The sequence below is a fragment of the Strix aluco genome, chromosome 3 (assembly GCF_031877795.1).
Source record: "Strix aluco isolate bStrAlu1 chromosome 3, bStrAlu1.hap1, whole genome shotgun sequence".
Lineage (NCBI taxonomy): Eukaryota > Metazoa > Chordata > Aves > Strigiformes > Strigidae > Strix > Strix aluco.
The window spans coordinates 61161114-61178712 of record NC_133933.1 but is presented as its reverse complement, the minus strand read 5'-3'; the positions used below and the strand labels follow the sequence as shown (position 1 = coordinate 61178712).

General features: G+C 38.3%; 1 protein-coding gene across 15 annotated transcripts in view; it reads left to right on the top strand.

Annotated features, from left to right (window-relative positions):
• SYNE1 (spectrin repeat containing nuclear envelope protein 1) overlaps window positions 1–17599 on the top strand; it is a 322087-nt gene that overhangs the window by 5826 nt on the left and 298662 nt on the right. For all 15 annotated transcript variants that reach the window (XM_074818773.1, XM_074818787.1, XM_074818786.1 and 12 more), the window contains exon 2: window positions 3669–3937. In XM_074818773.1, the coding sequence (XP_074674874.1) occupies window positions 3874–3937 (64 nt within the window). In that variant the 5' untranslated portion in view covers window positions 3669–3873. The remainder of the gene's footprint in view (window positions 1–3668; window positions 3938–17599) is intronic.

The following is a 17599-nucleotide window of genomic DNA, read 5'->3' as shown; positions in this document are numbered from 1 at the left end:
ATCTTTACTTATTTATCCTTGTTTGTCTGGAGTTTCTTTCTCCATTGTGGCTATAATGGAAGATTATAGAAGTCTAAAACTCTTCAGGTACAGATATGCTCTCACATCAGTAGCAATCTTCCCCAGGCTGCTATATGTGGCATTAACCCAGTGTCGTGAGAATCTGCAATTTGTGCCAACATGAAGGACAGTCAGAGAATTTTTTACTGTTTTTCGGTAAGGTTTATTGTCAGCCATTGTTGCATATCTTATATGTTGTCTGCACCTAGCAGATGTCTCTTTGGTTTTCTGGAACCATGCTACTGACAGGCCTGTCTGTTTTCCTTTAATATATTTTATAAACTTTAAGAACTAAAAGACAAAATGCAATCTGATCTTACCAATGGTGCTCTAGGTTTACCAATAAAAGGAAAATATATTCCCTTTTTTAATTGCAGATAATTCAAAGCACTCCCGAGCACAATGAAAAAATGAGAATTACTCTGGGGACCTGGAAAAATTAACCTGTAATAGATCTAGTGTTTTTCTTATCTCTTCCATAGAACAGACATCCTACTTTTCTGGCATTTGAAGAGACAATACAGTCCAGAGAATTGTAAATTGCATATTACTATAGCAGATTGCTAGGCCTAATCGTTTTTATATGAGATAAGTAGTTCACATTTCCTCTTTTCATCTAAAAACAGAGTACTAGGATATTAATATAAGAAAATGGTATAAGCATAACTTTATGCATTAAATCCAGATAAGTGGCAAATGCAATAAAAAATTTATCTAATTTATATGCAAAACCATTTCATTTCACTCTTGTGTATTCATTCCCTGTAAGGACCAAAAAATTAGTAATTAATAATAATGAATAATCACTTGTTGAATGCTAAAGCAGCTCATATAGTCCTTCAGGTTTATTGCAGGCTAAGATTTATGAGATTGAAGCCATATACTTTTTAAAAAACCTGTACATTTTGAAAACATATCCACCTGAAGATACATCTTTGTGTCTGGCACTGAAATGAAAAAGTCATTCCATTTATTACAAATTATTTTGTGTAGCAGCTATGAGAATATTTAATTAATATTTTAACGTTTACAAATCTGAAAAATATAATCTTTTGATAGGAAAAAAGATCTTTTGTTGCAGGCTTTAACTATTTCTAGAAGTCAGGAAAATTTTCTTCTCTGCATTACATTGAATTGCTGACTGTGCATTTCTTGTTCTATGGAGCTTTAGATGTTGGCTGAAGACAGGTGAGAAGGGTATGTGAAGCTTTGTTTCATCTGTTCCACTGATGTCTTTACTATGCTCTGAGCTGTGATTTTTCTGCCTGTGGAGGTGACTATGCACATGAGAATCTTTCCTTCCCACCTGTACTAACTTAGTGTATTCTTTAATTCCCACTTCTTGCAAAGGAGCTTTTGAATGAGGAGCCATATTTAGAACCGCAGATTCTTCTTATGCAGCATATAATTTAATATCAGCTAGATAAATTTTTAATTGCAAGTCTGCCATTTATCGCTGTACAGTGACTCAGCCTGCTGTATGAGTAGATTGAACGTATATCTTCATTACAATTTCCCAGAGACTTTTAACTTGGAGTTGGATCAGCATCTTGCACAGCTCCTCTAAATCTGCTCATGTACAGCTCATTTACACCAGCTCCGCCACGGTGTGAGTGGGCTGGTATTCTGATATTGTTGCTGTTAGCCAAAAAACAGTCAGACGAGGCATTTTTAATACCCCTTATCTCTGCCCAACAATTAGTCTAGCAGCTTGCTATTAAAAGTTGCTGTACCTCACTTTCAGTACTGCTCAAAATGTTATCAGTGCCACTGCTGCAGAAACAAGGCTTCATGTAACCCACTTTATTGCAAATATTTCTGGTCTGGATGCAGTTAGACAACCTCATGTTTCATTTAAGTATTGCAGAGCAAACAGTTCACCAAGCTGACATATGTGGGCACAAACAACAGAAAACCTCCTCCTGCTCCCTGTCCACCAAGTCAGGCTCTTTTTGGTGTTGGCTGTGGAAGAGAGCTCTGGTTGCTGATGCTCTGTGTGGTGATTCAGCAATGCTAGGGGACCATCAGCCCCAGCCACTGTTTAAGCTGAGAGATGTGATGGTGGCACCTTCTCGTGCCTAGTGGTCACAAGGATGAGGCTTCCTAGATGCCAGGGTGCCTTTCCATGTTTGAGAAATGGTGACTGGTATGCACGGTCTCTGTGCACCCAGAGAAAGGTACAGGGCAAAGCCTGAAAGGTGGGAAGGCGAAGGCAAGGGAGGAGGCCCCTGAAGGAGGGGAAGAGAGCAGGGATACGAGCGTGCAGATGTCTTGTGCAAGGTGCAGACATGCAAAAATAGTAGTAATGTGGCTGGAGTAGGTCTTGGTACCAGTCTGGCCGTGGCACATAAAAGCGCAGCCCATGCACATGGGTGGACTTTAAAGTCTGTTCTGCACCTTGATCCATCAGAAGCGTGCTCCCCTCAACTCCACTAACTTAAAGCCAGCTTGGGTCTGCTGATCTGAGCAGCGCTTGTGTATCCAAAATACAAGGTAAACATACAATGAAAACAGCAGTAAGCAGGAAAGCAGGGACTTCCTTGGGTCAGGCAGGGTTTGAAGGGTCGGAATAGGAAATGTTGAAATGTGATTTCCCCTGGAAGCCCTTTACATGTTGACACAACTCTGTTGGGACAGTTCAGTGTGCCTAAAGCTGTGCAGCATAACTGCTTGTTTCCATGACATTGGGGCACTCTATTCTCTGACAGACTTTGGGGCCAGGAAGAGAGGAAAATGTGCAGCGCCGGTAAACCCACTCGTATTTGTGATATTGATCAACTGCATATCATCTTGAATTTGGGATGCACCCAGTGTGTGTAGTATGAATCCAATTATTCTTGGTGTCTATACGCTCAGTTCGTTCTTAACAGGGAAACAGGTGCATACATCCACAACATGTACTTGTTCCTCAGAAGATAAGATGTTACTGATAATATTATCTGAAGAATCTAATTTGGGTTTCTTTAGACCAGTTTTATAGTCACATAGATCTTATTAGAGTTACAAATGTTAAGTTCATGTAGCAGTTCTAGTTCACAGCTTTTGATGTTAAATGACTCAAAATACAACATCATACACTAGAAAAGTGAATGTAAATACAATTTGATTTAATAATAAAGTATATGAATCTCAGTATTTCAGATCAGAGCACATGGTCCAGTGGAGTTAGGGATTATCTGGATCAATGAGTTACTATTATACGCTCCTTTCTAGCATGATGAAATAGAGAGTTGTGCAGATTTTGGACTTTACAAGTGGTTTCATTTTTCGTCCTTTATGCTTAATGTTATTTATGTTAAGAAGTATTACAGTATTACTTTTAATATGTATAACATTATATTTTTTTCTAAAACAACATCCACAAGCATCCTCAGGAAGGCATTGATGTCTGGTGCATTGCCAATTGTTTTTAATGATTTGTTTTTGCAGCTTCATTCCACCGATGATTGCCAAGCAAGCTTTCAGAATTAATTGTGTCTCTGGCTGGAGTGTACGCTATGGGCAAAACATACCACCTTTCACGTGTTAAAATAGTTATGAAGACTCAGGCTTCTTAGTTTTGAAGAGCTGGTAAAAGTTTCCTCTAAGCCTTGGTACTTTCCTTCCAGGCGCTGAGGTTGCTTGCTGGTGCTGTTCCGGGCCCTGCGAGGGCTGGCGCTGGGGCAGAGGTGCCTGACTGACTGCCCCAGGCATGCTGTGCCAGGGCTGAAGGTTGAAGGCTGAAAGGAAGCTGTCCAAGATCCCCACCTCGCCAAGGACAGCGGCTTGCAGGGAGAATTCTGTCAGGGGAAGTGGATTCGCTGCAAAGAGATCATGGCCTCATCCCGACTAGTGGCAAGATCTAGAGATATTGCCAATGTCATGCAACGACTTCAAGGTAAGAGACTGACTCGAGCTGACGCGCTTTGACATCCATTCATAAATGGAGGTTCCTGTTTTTTGCTATAGTATGCAGTCAGGACAATACTTCTGAAGTTCAATAACTGTTCTAAACTTATCTACCAGAAAATATTCATAGTGTATCTGGGGCTCTGATTATGAGTCCTTTGGTATAGCATTAATAGTGGTGTTTGAAAGCAGCTGATATGAATGTGGATCCATGGGACAGGGCACTGAATTGAAGATTATGAGACTTTGGTTCTGTTTCTCCCATGTGACCTGATTGTGCATCAGTTTTCTTATAGAAAAGAGAACGCAAATTATATGTATCTTCTCAGCTGTGAAGTCTACAGGTAGAACTGCGCTACTGATAATCTAGTATTTATTAGTTTATCAATACTTGCTGTCTCCAGACGAGAACTGCACCTCATTATACTAAGCACTGAAGAATTCATAGTTCAATGAGCTAGTTATTAGTGTTGAAGTTGGTGACCTTTTAGATAACATATCACAGGATGTCTTTGCAGCATTCATTGAGTATTCATTATGGTTTTAAGTTCTTATAATAAAGCATTATTAAATAAAGTTATTGTCTTATTTTTTTAGACATTATACACCTAAATGCTGCAGCTAAAAGCTTGCATTCAGAATGCATGTTATTGTTCAAATGATACTGCCAGAAACTGGAAGTGCTGCTGTAGGTTTCACTCCTGTTAACTTTTAAACTTGATCATAAATCCCTGACCTCTTCCTTTCTTCACACACCAGCTTCCCCTGACTTCAACAAAAGCTCGTATGCACAGAACCCTTGCTACCCCCTTCTGCATCTTCTAAATCTGGAAGCTTTATCTTCCCATGGCTTTTACTTCGATTTATTGTTTTTCAGTTCAGGTTATCTGAACTCATCTTCCCAGCCACCAGCTACAACTAGCGCACATAATTTCCATGTAGCCTCAGTAGGTAAATATAAGAATAAATAAAGATTCAGAGTCGATGCAATTTAGACCTGCTACAGCACTTCTCCAATTCCAAAATGCTTCTGCTTGATGTTACTCAGCCTTTTGTACAGTTACTATCTTTTTCCTTTCTATTTTTGTGTCTGCTAATTCTTAGGTCACAATCTTGGACAGTGGTTGTTCAAAGTGCCCACAAACATAGAGCAAGGAAATATTCCCTGCCCAGAGAATTTGTGGTTTAAACATTAGGTTAAGACACTCCAGGTAGACACAAACAAATGAGAGAATAGAAGGGTACAGTGAGGTAACCTTGCTCACAGAACAAGGGGTTTTAGTACACTGTGTATCTATATATGCATCTATATGTCTGTATACTATATATTTTAAAGAAGTCATGTTCTTAATAAGGATTCCAGAAAAAAAATAATGAGAGATTTGAAGCAAGAAATTAAATAATTATGAAACTGTGAGACCTTCTGAGGAATATGAAGAAATGCATGTAAGAAACGGCAGAAGTGCTCAAAGGTTATGGAGGCATATTGCAAAAGAAAGGATCAGGGAGCTGAGCTGTGTTCAGGAAAGATTATCCAGCCTGGTACTCTGAAGCAGTGAGTAAGGAGGATGCTACAGGAGGTATTTACAGAGCATGTGGACTATTAATTATTAGGCTGCTATGTACTAGCTTACTAAACATCTGTAAAGCTGTTGCTGACAAAATGGCTGTTCTGTTTATTTGCACTTTGTTTTCTTTACATAATTGTTTCTTATTTTTATGTATTTTGCTCTGATGAAATCTGATACATAGTTCAGTCAGCTACATGTTTGTGGTTTTTTTTTTTTTAATTAAGCAAAAATAATTAAATGACCTCTTAAGTGAAGATATTTTAAAAGAAAACGTACAAAATAAATGCAAATTTGGCATTGCATATTAAATTGAAGTCATACCTATAACTGGATTCTTTGCTTCTCAGATGAAATCAGTTCAACTTGGTGTTGCTGGGATCTGAGTTTTACTGCAGAAACACTACTTCAATAAATTACCTGTGCCAAGACTGGAGTACTTGAAGCCTGTCTTTTTTTAGACTGTAGTTCTGCATTATGGATGAGCAGGCGATCTACACTGCGACTACCTTAACCCTTGTGAATTAAGGTTGCTTTACCTTTCAGAAATTATAGTCAGCTGAAATAGGAGCAGGTATGGACATAGGAACATATGGACATAGAACACAGAGATATTTCTTGGCATGCTTGCATGGCAGCCCAGAGTCGGTGCAGTTGGAGCTGGGTGTGTAGCTCAAGGTGAGAGTGGAATTGACAGTATTCACAGTGTAACAGGAACAGAGATGGTTTGGGGGATCCTCAGTCAGTGCCGAGCAGCAGTTGTGCTTTACAAGCCCTGCTTTTGTAACTGGCTGTAAGCTGAGGCAGAAGAGTTCTTCTGTGACACTGTCAGAAAACACTGCAGGATGTCAGTGCTGGGACCTCGCCAGCATTGAGGAAGAGAGGTAAAGCAAGCTGTGCTCCCTCCTCCACATTGTTTCGTGTTCACCTCACGGGCTTCCAGTAAGTGTGATGGGTGTGTATAGGAAACACCAGAAAAATGCTACTCTTCACTGGGATTCTCAACACCAGTTTTGAAATCTCTGCTGTACATACTGTAAGTGAATGCAATTATATCAGCTCTCCTAAAAACTGTCAGCAACAAAGTTGGTTCTGGTGTTTTTTGGTTTGTTTTTTTAAATAAATAAAAAATACTTCCAGCCACTTCCCTTTGGTGACTATGACACTTGCAGTACACTCTGTAAATGTTACAGAGTTTTGGAATAAGACTGCATATCACTGCCTCAGAAATCCACTTGGGACAAACAATCATAAAGATGTGCAGGGTGCTGAACTGGGGGTTTGTATGCAAGTGTTTATGCAACCTGTCTATTATCACCCTCTACAACTACCTGAAAGGAGGTTGCAGAGAACTGGGGATGAGCCTCTTTAACCAAGTAACAAGTGATAGGACAAGAGGGAATGGCCTCAAGTTGTGCCAGGGAAGGTTTAGGCTAGATATAAGGAAGTATTTCTTTACAGAATGGGTTGTTAGGCGTTGGAATGGGCTGCCCAGGGAGGTGGTGGAGTCCCCATCCCTGGAGGTGTTTAAGAGTCGGGTTGACATAGCGCTTAGGGATATGGTGTAGCTGGGAACTGTCAGTGTTAGGTTAACGGTTGGACTAGATGATCTTCAAGGTCCTTTCCAACCTAGATGATTCTGTGATTCTGTCTTCCCTGTGGTGCCCAGGCAAAGTTATTTTTCAGTATTACTCTCTCTGCCCAGAAGAATGGAGAATCTGCTCCTTTAGTCCTGGCCAGGCAGGGCACAGGAGAGAGGTGGCACTGAGAATAAGATTTACCATCTCTAACTTCATCATCCCTGTATCCTAATAAAAATTGAGACATAGGGCTATTCATTATATCTCAGTCTGCACTTAAGGGAGAAAGACCCCTCCAGAAGGAGTGTGATCCCTTGTCACTTGAATTTTAATTAATAACAGTATGTGTTTGAAGTAAAAATCCTTCCTATTATATTTTAATTCTGGGAATTTTATAACATATGTAATAGGCAAGGGTTACAGAAAAGAGTGGCCTTGCCACACTTAAATGGAGAAAAGGTTGGTGGCTCTGAGGAAAGGTCAGTATAAATCCACAGAAGTCACAGTCGCCTTCTATCTCATTCTTTTGCGAGATGCATACCCTTAGCTGCATGCGGTATCTTCCCACTAGCTTCTGCTTGCTGCTTATCCCTCTCTCAGTGCTAACTGGAATGGTGCTACCCTGCTCGGTGCTCAGCAGCTGCCAGATCTGTCCCGCCTGGCTCAGGCAAGTTGGGCTTTCAGGGACTTAAACAGTGGTGTGACTACTACAGGAACGAATGCAAACTAAGGCAAGTGTTTAAGAAGGGTGTAATTAATTTTCTTGAAGTGCCTATCTCTCCTCACTGGCTGCAGAGATGAGAGAGTATAGAGATGACACCCTAATTTTTGTTGCTGAGTTTAAGCATGAGGAACCCAGAATGAACTGATGTCATCCTTTCATGTATTTGTCTTTGCATAATTTATTCCTTGCTAGCAGAATTCAAAGTTTTCTACAGTACCTTATGCTTCCTAGTTTACATTGATATTATAAAAGCACTCACAAAACTCAAGTAGAACTGGCGTACACCACCACTTTGAGTTACGTTCCTGGGATTGTCTTCTGGATTCCTCAGGGAATTAAATGCCCGGTGTCACAAAAGAACTGCTGCTTAGCCTATAGGATGTGCAAGTTTCACTAGCACTATAGCTGGTCATACATTAAAGATTCTTATAGCATTTTAATAGCTGCAAAAATCAAAGTGAGGAGTGCCAGAAAACAAGCCAGTAAGTCTCTTACGTGTTCATAGTCTCTGCTGTCATGAAATTCAGTCTTTTATGTAAGCACTGCACTGTTACAGGCAAACTGCAGTCATGCTCATGCTGTTCTGAAAAAAAAGGGAAAAAAGACAGTGTCCCTTTCTTCTGGACCTTCTCACTCCTGTATGCTGACTTGCTCTTACTGGCTTGTACAGTGATGTTGAACAGTCACTGTCTCATACTAGCACTGCAGGCTTTTCTCATTCCCATTCTATTTGTTTCCTCCAATTTCTCCTTTAGTACTCTGTGTTGGGTAGAGATTTTTCTGAGCGGTATTGCATTCATTATTGGGTGGTCCATTTAGTCAAGTAGGACATTTTTGCCCTTATCTATAGTGGATGACAAAAATTCAGTCTGCACTACAATCCTAATATATATGCCACCCCAATTATGTTCCTCTGGTATCACTGATATTTAGAGACTGTTATCCATTTTAACCCCATTCAGTAAAACCAGTTCTAGGGTGTACAAAGTACAGCAAGTTAAACAATATAATGTTACAGGACAATCACTTTGTCTTTAAAAAACTCTACAAATTATATGAAAGCATAAAATATTTCTTCTCAATCTTCTGTTTGGTTCTGGGTTGCACCACTGCTCTTATCAGGCTCCTAAACTCATTCTGGTTTGTGGATATGTTAGGCTTTTGTAAACTCCCTGTAGAGGCACTTCATTATGTAGGAAAAGCTACGGTGGGAAAGCAAACAGCATGGACATTTGTGAAGACCTGCTATGATGGAAAGGAGCCGTAGTTCTAGTAATCCATACACTCCTGAAAAGCTTCAGTACACACATGTCAAATTAAAGTCCAGTCCTTGTTTTATGTAAAGTTACATGCAACTGAGTTGATCTGTAATTTTAATGCCTTCTTTATATTAGCACTATTCACAGAATGCTGTGGGTTGGTTTTCTTCTGGATTGTCCTTCCTTCCCCTGCTCCTTTCCCCCTTAAGTTTTGGCTCTTCTTTTCCTTCCTTTTGCATTCTAGCATTTCTTTTCCATGCCATGGTAGCAGTAGCTATTAACCAAACAGTAGATTTTTTTTCTATTTAGCTGATAGGTACTTTGTTAATATGTACCTTTACTGGTATTTTCCTTTTGTTGTTTTCTAAGTCAACAGTGCCAAGAGCCACAGTTTAACATTAAGCTAAACTGATTTAACAGATACCTGCTACCTCGCTTCACTTTGTGCATATTCCCAACTGTCTTTACACCAGTACTCTTCCTCCTCTTACTTTAGACCTGAACCAGCTGAAAATTGGTTTGTAGAGGTCAGATGAGCTCCTGGCAAAAAGGCAAGTGGCAGGGTCTCCCCTTTCAGTGTCATTTACTGTTTTATCATCTGCAAAAACAAACTGAAAGATCACATTTGTAAATGTGAGTGCAATTGAAAAGGTGTGCTTTGTCAGGAGGGGCGTGCTGTGTACCTTGTACAGTTGAGTTTTACCCCCTCATCACAAATACCACCCTGGTTAAGGTTTCCTTCTGTCCAGTTTGCTGGTATATACTGGTTCCATGTAGTCCTGCTGCTGCTGCCTTTTCTTTGCAGTCTTTCACTCTCTGAAATGTCAAAGCTCGATTCCAGCAGCTGTCTTGGGTTTAAAAGATTCTAGATTCTTCAGTTACAGAAGATGCCATTGTAGATTATTAATCTCTCAGGTGAGCAAGTCTTGTAACTAAGGCAATTCATTACTCATTGACAATGCATTAAGGAGGAATAGACTCTTTTGACTCTATTGACTCTGTAGACTATATCACCTGAAGGCCAAGTAAATCTAAATGATGAACTTGGAATCTGAGTAACATTACAGCCCACGTGTTACTTAACAGGAGGAATTCAAGCAGGATTTTTTTTTTTTTTTCCAGTGTGAGAAGATTTAACTTGATACTATTTCAGAATAAAATGTTGAAACATAAGGTTTATATGTGAATGTTAAGACAGCCAGAAAAAACATCATAGCTGAAAAGAAAATCATTAAAGGATAGAAAAGAAAGAGAAAAGAGATCAAGTGTTTTGATTTACTATAAGAAAAACATGTGAAAGGGTTAGGCTGCAGCCAGGGGTATTCAGGTTAAATATTAGTTAACATTGGATAAGGAAAGTTGCTAAGGCTAGCTGTAAAATCACCATTGCTAGAACTATTTAGTTCTGGTTTATGCATATGGAAACAAGTCCTGTAAGAATCCACTTCAGGTTCTTCTGACCCAGGTATCTGATAGTAATAATCTGATGTATTGCTGGCAAAGATAAGTTGTGAGCTATCTGTAGGTATTGCAAAAACATAGGGGAGAGGATACAATCAAAACATTTCACTAGTAGCACAAATGACTGAAGTATGCACTGAATTCTAGGTATCACGTTGTATTATTATGTTTTGTCATACAGAACAAAAAGTATGTTAGTGAAAAGAACCATATGATTTTTTTTTTTTTTTTTCTGTACTTAGCTTTCATTTTGTGTTCTCAATGAGAACACAGTCCTGGCACAGTGTGTGCAATGCAGCGTTTGTTTTAGTGAAGCATGGACCTATTTTTTTTAGAGTTTTTACTTTGTTAACAAATCCCAAGTTAGTAATTTAAAATACATTTTTAATTTTTTTTTAAAGTTAATATTGCCATCTCATTGCTTACACTTTTTTACTGCTTTTTCTTCCAAAATTAATAATGTAATCTAAATCAACATATTCCTACTTACTTTTTTTTCTTGCTTGCACTTTTGATGATCACAGCATGGTTCTCGTGGTTGGTAAACTAATCTGTTCTCCTCTTTCCATTTGGTTGATGGTCAACCAGGATACAAAGCACTAAAAATCACACAGGTGGTATAAATGACAAACATATATTTGCATTTGAGTTGCTATTCAACATATTTTTTTGATTTTCATCTGGGATAAAGTATATATTTAGAGCATAAAATGGTTGACATGGTAGTATCTCACACTGAGATTTCTTTGATTTGATTCTGGAGGAAGGCAGTTCAAAAATTGAAATTCTTCTCATATGCTACTATTAAAACACTGAGGACAAAATTCATTACACAAAATTCAGGAGGCAAAATGCAAGAGGAAAATCTTCCTTGGATCATTTTATAGGCAGTGGTTAAAAATGGTACTTCTGAAATATAGTGGATATCCAAAATATGTCAGGCAAATTGTGTTTTATACGAACCTGTCTTCAGCAGCTCCACTCTGCTCATTTTAGTTTGGCAAGTTCATATGTAGGCATCCACACTGCAGCTGTTTAATGTTGGTTGTGATAAATCCCTATCTGAGGCTCAAAAACTGTTTTCAGTTAAGACTTTATCTTAAAATAACATCTGCCATATTTGTTACTGGTGTGAAAGGGGTGATATTTCAAGAAGTCTAAATAGGAACAATTATGTGTCAATTTTGAGGGTTTAGTGAAGATAAAGATTTTTGAGAAGGAAAATATTACAGTGATGAGTATTTTTGAGAGCACCCTCTCTATTCTGACAGGCCGCCAGACAGACAGTTATTTTAGTAATACCATTGGGTTGGGGGTATCAGGAAGCAGAATATCTTCAAAGTACTATGATGTCAGGTTTTTCTGTGCAGGTTATGACATTTGTCATTTGTCTGTTTTGTGACATCTAATTAATTTCATGTTTATATTATTGTATACTGCAGGCTTGAAAAAATAAACTTTATCTTCTCACGGCTGTGCTGTAGTATCTTCCTACAATATATCTTGTACATTTTGGGTTTTTATTAAATTTTAACTAGCAAATTGTCATCATCATAAATAACCCTCTGTTTTAGAATGCCACATCTATTGTTTTTGAATACTAGAGGAACTGAAAATTACAGGAGAACATGTCTCTTGTTCCTAGTTACTAATTAATAAACATTAAAATAGTTTTGTAGAGGAACTATTGGTGGTCATGCTTGTATACTGATGTAGAGACTTCTGTAGTGTAAAGGCAAAATATTTCAGTGAGAAAGTTCTACTGTTTTCCTGTAATCCTGTTTTGCTCTCCAAGCTTCACCACCTTTAATTATCAGGGTGATAATATACTTCAGAGAATATACTTGCAGGTATATAAAACAGACAGATAAAAAATAACACCTAACAATTATTAGCAATTTACTCCACAAACTATTTCTAGAATGCAGTTTTTATTTTGCAGTTTAGACTTCATTTGCTTAAAAATATCCTAGTTCGTCACAAAGCTTCTCCTTGTGAGTCACATCACATAATTCTAATTTTAGACTCACACTGAGGTTTTTTTGATAGCAGTTGAATGTATCCAAGTGAATCGTCTATTACTGTGTGCAAGAAAACAGGCTGCTTGCTCTGTCTTTCATCTAAGATGAGAAGGAGCCTTATGAGGGAAGTGTCAACAACTTATTAAGAATCCAATAGTCTATTTAAAAGAGGAGAAAGAAAAAGAAAAAATCACACACACAAAGAGCAAAAAAACCCATCCAAACCACCAAAAAAAACCCCCCCCTAGCTCTTTGGAATTTATTTCTTCATAGTAAACTAAGAAGAAATGTTTAAAATATGTTAAATTTCACAGGAAGTTATAGCTGATTACTTAATTGCACAGCTAATGTTTATATTCAAATTCTGGTTGCTTGGTTTTTGGGGTGTATGTTTTATTTTTCTCATTTGTTAGTAGACTTTAATTTGGGGGTGGTCCACATATAATACTGTTTTCCGAAAGTGTGTGAAGGAACTAGGGCTAATTGTAAAAGCTAGCCTCCATCCTGTCCATTGAAACAGATACTGGTTTATTTTGGGTTCTCAGTGGTTATTTTAATTCAATATCAGAACTGTTAGGGAACTAGTAGAAAAGCATCCTGATATTTCGGGATAAGTAACCTCCAGGTAAGTGTGGAAGAAGGAGTAATGCTGAGTTACTACACGGTGAAGACAGTTCCTCTTAGGCTCCAGCCCAGCCTCGGCACAGCCTGCCTGGAGACCAAGATCCCACACCTCAACCTGCTCACCCCTCTCTCTCTGGTTTACCTATCTCTCATGCTTTCCCTGCTGAGGAGTCATTGTTGTTAATGTACAGCGTTGTGAAATATTGTTTGGAGTTTCATTATGTGGAATGTAAATATTAACATGTTAAAAGACATAATTTGTGAAGCTTCTTTTACTGTAATTTCACTTGATTTTATGTAATTGCATTTCAGTATTTGTTGCATAGTCTTTAGTACTTTTAAGAGGATTATGCCCTCACTGTTGCACATTGGTTTAAATGTCTATGGAGAATGTATGTAATCTCTGTAACAGTTAGGCTTTGACACAAACCTGCAAAGCCTATGAAACTCCAAGCTGAAGACTCACTGTATTAACCCTGATGCGAGATACATCTGGAACATTTAATAACATCTTGTATCTACATAGCTGTTGCTGCAGAATGAGAGTTTCAATTTAGTTTACCCAAATCACCGAGTTTCTTTTTCGCCATGCCAGTGTAATTCCCAGGGAAAATTCATCATCCCCTTAGAGAGATGCTGAAGGCCTGTACAAATGTGGTGTATTGTTCCTATGGTTTCTGCACCTTACTCATACAGGCCAGCTGGTGTAGACTGTCATAACTGCATAGACTGCCATGCATACACCAGCTTGCTTGGAGGTTATCACCGGCATACCAGGAGAGGTACAGCTTCTTCACTGTATAGCACAGGGACAGTATGTCAGTGTGGACTTTCTGTACGTCTTTACTCAAGACGCTATTGCGAGAAAGCTGCTCACTTCCAAACCTTGTGAATGCAGCAGCTGTTCTGTAAAGGCTTTATCTTAATCTCATTAAAACAAAGGAAAAATCTTCTTTCCATAAGGTGAGGGGAATGAACTATAACAGCAATAGTAGGTGAAGGGTATTACTGTTAGCTTTCCAGTCTAGGAGGGAAAAAAACCCCTTACATACAAGATCACAGTATTCAAGAAGATAAGAGGCCAAGCCAGTGTAGCAGAGCAAATTATTGCCTAATATTTTGCCTAATAGATGAAAAAAAGAAAAAGGCTCACTTAGGAGTGGAGACAGTAGTCTTCAGACTTGACTGTTCATAAGAAATGAGGTTTTTGTGGTAAATGGAGATTTTGGACTGTGCTTTCATTCTCCCAAGGAAATTAAAGTAAATCATTATTACAGTTGAGCTTGTGTAAAGGCACATCTCTTCATTCTCTTTGTTTTGGCCAGGGTTTCTATGCTGTTGTCTCATTTGCCAAGACGTCCTTGGGCTTTTCCAGGTTTAAGTGGTGCAGCCATTCCTGGTACTGAGTCAGAACTGAGACTGCAAACTGGTGCTTACTTAGTAGGTAGTTGTAGTTACAGATGAATTTGCTCTCTTACTTGACTCCTGATAATAACAACAACAAAAATATCCCATCTGTTTAGGTCCACTAGGTAGTCCAGAAATGCCACATGGTTTTTCAGGAGAGAATCAAGAATCAGCATCACCAATTACAATAGTTATAAGCTACTAAGCCAGTTACTGTAGCAGCCAAATCATTCTCTGTTATTGGTCGGATTGGCAAGTACTTGAGTGCTGTTTTGCGGCCTGGATGCTGCTATTCCATTCACACACTGCTGAAGCTGATGGGCCTTGTTACAGTGAGAAGGACAAGACAGACCTTTTAATGGAAGTCACAAAGCTTGTGCTCCCATACAAATGAGGAGAGAAATGTTCGGGAATGGACCACTCACTGAGATTTTCAGTCCAGCTGGCGTTTTTCCTCCAGTGGAGCGCATTGTCACAGAAACTCAGGACATGGTGGGGTGAGGTGATGCTTAAGGAAGCCAAAAGTCAAGTCAAGGTTGTGGACAGGAGAGACAGAGGTGAGACCATCCAATGATCAGTCACAAATCAGTGAAAAAGCAAATGTGATCAAGCTGCCGTGTTAGCAGAGGTCTTCTGAACATAAAGCTTTGTTAGCAGACGTGAGTTGTGGTAATAAACCATGGATAATCATACCCTGGTTTGAGACTGATTAGACAGGACATAAAGCTAATTAACCTGGATTTCTGGCTGCTTTGCATTACTGAAGTTGTGCAATGCAGGAAGAGTAAGATTTGAAAAGACATTTGGGTGCCTAGAGCTAGATATTGCCATAAAAAGGCATGATGTGCATTTTTCTATACCTCTTCATACGCCTTTCTTCAACTTCAAAGACTTAAATACTTTATAATCTGATCCATATACATACAAATAAAGTGGATTAAAAATCTTCAATGGTATTAGCATTCAGAAATTAGAAACATGTTATTTGTAAATGTATTTAGTACCCTCAACTTAGTTTCTAAACCTAAATACTTATTTATCAGCAGTTGTGAGCTAGTCAGTGGGCTATCCTGGAACTACTAATTTTGTTCTTTAGTGCCATGTCCATTATATAAAAGTAAAGCCATGTGACAACCTTGTTTACATTTCTAAAATACATATCCATCCTACCAAAAAACAATAGCTGTAATGAAAGATTGGATTGCTGATTTTTCATTCAATTTAAACCTTTTTTGAATCCAAAGTTCTGAATCTTACTGCTTTCTGATTCCCAAGGAGACAAATTAATTTTGCTTTTTTCTGGCTGAGTGTCTCAGGAGCAGAAAACCCACTGCTTCTCCATCGCAATGTATCGTGGAAGGGAGAACACTTTAGTTGTATAATCTGCTTTCTTGGTCTTGCTTTCCAGAATCGTCTTTTGTTTGGACATTTTGGTGAGCTTGTACACAGCCTCATTGCATAATTCTTCTTTTATAATCCTGAGCAGGCCTTTTCATTTGTGTGGTTACTAAGAAAGCTGGAGGTGTGACCAACTGCCAGAAGTGATTTGAATAAATAAAAGGAATCATGGACAGTTAATTGTTGTGTTTACATCTAGTTTCTAAGAGACTAATAGTTCATGCTTACTGTCTCTGTGTACTTGTATTTGAGATCTTGGCCACATTTAAATTCTGTGTTCCCTGGGGAAACTTGTGTCTGCACAAAAAAATTACACTTAGTATTTGTATTTATCAGTAAGAAGTCTTCTGGTTTGAATAGGAAGTGACATATATTTATGAATGAGACTCGATAATGGTATGGCATTGTGCTAATTCTTACGTAGTCAACTTTTTTTTTTTTCTACTTTTTGTTTGTTGGATTTTGAAAGAGGTATGCAAATATATAATGAAGTAGCACATTTTGACCTGTGAGTGTGGTAAGGATAGTTAGTATCACTTTCCAGATGGGAATTGAAACAGGTGGTGGTCTCATTCTCACCCACTACTACGAAAGTGTAGGATGCAACATGGCCTTTACTGAAGTTAGGAAGAATGAATCAGTTCCTAAAACTGTACTGAGTTGGTTAAGTACCAGCTTGGATCTACAAATCAGGTGCAGATCTATCTACAAGTAGAAATCAGGTGCACATGTACCTACCAGTAGCTAGTAATAACGGTTTCTGTTTATTATTAATAGCTGGTTGTTCCTATTGAAGGCCCAAAATAGTGGGAACTGTGTAATCAGGAATAGGAATTAGCTTGAAATTTGGCTTAAAATTGCAATTTACATATTCAGCAGCATGTTTGAAGAGTCGTACTGTGTTTCAACAGTATTTTCTTCAGGTTTTTTAAGTTATACATTAGTAACCATATAGTTTCTAAATTGTATAGGCTGTAGTGCTTTTTAAAAAAATAAATTATTCTTGGCATAGTTAAAATGGAAAACCTCATAGTCACAAATATGCAGCTATTTAAGACAACAGGAATGACAATACAATGATTGTTCTCCAACTGAAATGCAAACTGTCAGCAGATCTGTATTTTGAATGAGACCAAATCTGGAATCTATGCCATTTCTCTTACAGATTTCAGTGATGTAGTTAATTAACATAACATTAGTGCCACTGGGTAAGGAGCTCAGGTTATTCTCACAGGTTTATGATGAAATTTAAAAACTGAATTATGGTAATGTCACAGGTAATGCGAAAGAAAGATATAAACAGACTTACATGAAAATGTGCATTAAACTTTCTTTGTAGGGAAGGAAAAGATTGGAGTCAATTGATCAAAATTCTGGACACTTAGCTACTTCTTGTTGCCAAAAGAGAAAGTATAAAGCACAGAAATCAGAGCTCAGCAGAAGATTAAATGGCCTTAAAGAGAAAAAGGCCATTTCACAACAAAAAGTCTTTTCATGCTTTCTTTGCATCTATTAGCAAGATAAACTTGTAATTAAAAGTTAGGTAAAAAGCTATGACTAATGTTTTCAAGGAAACAGAACAAACTAACACATAGGAATACACATAGAA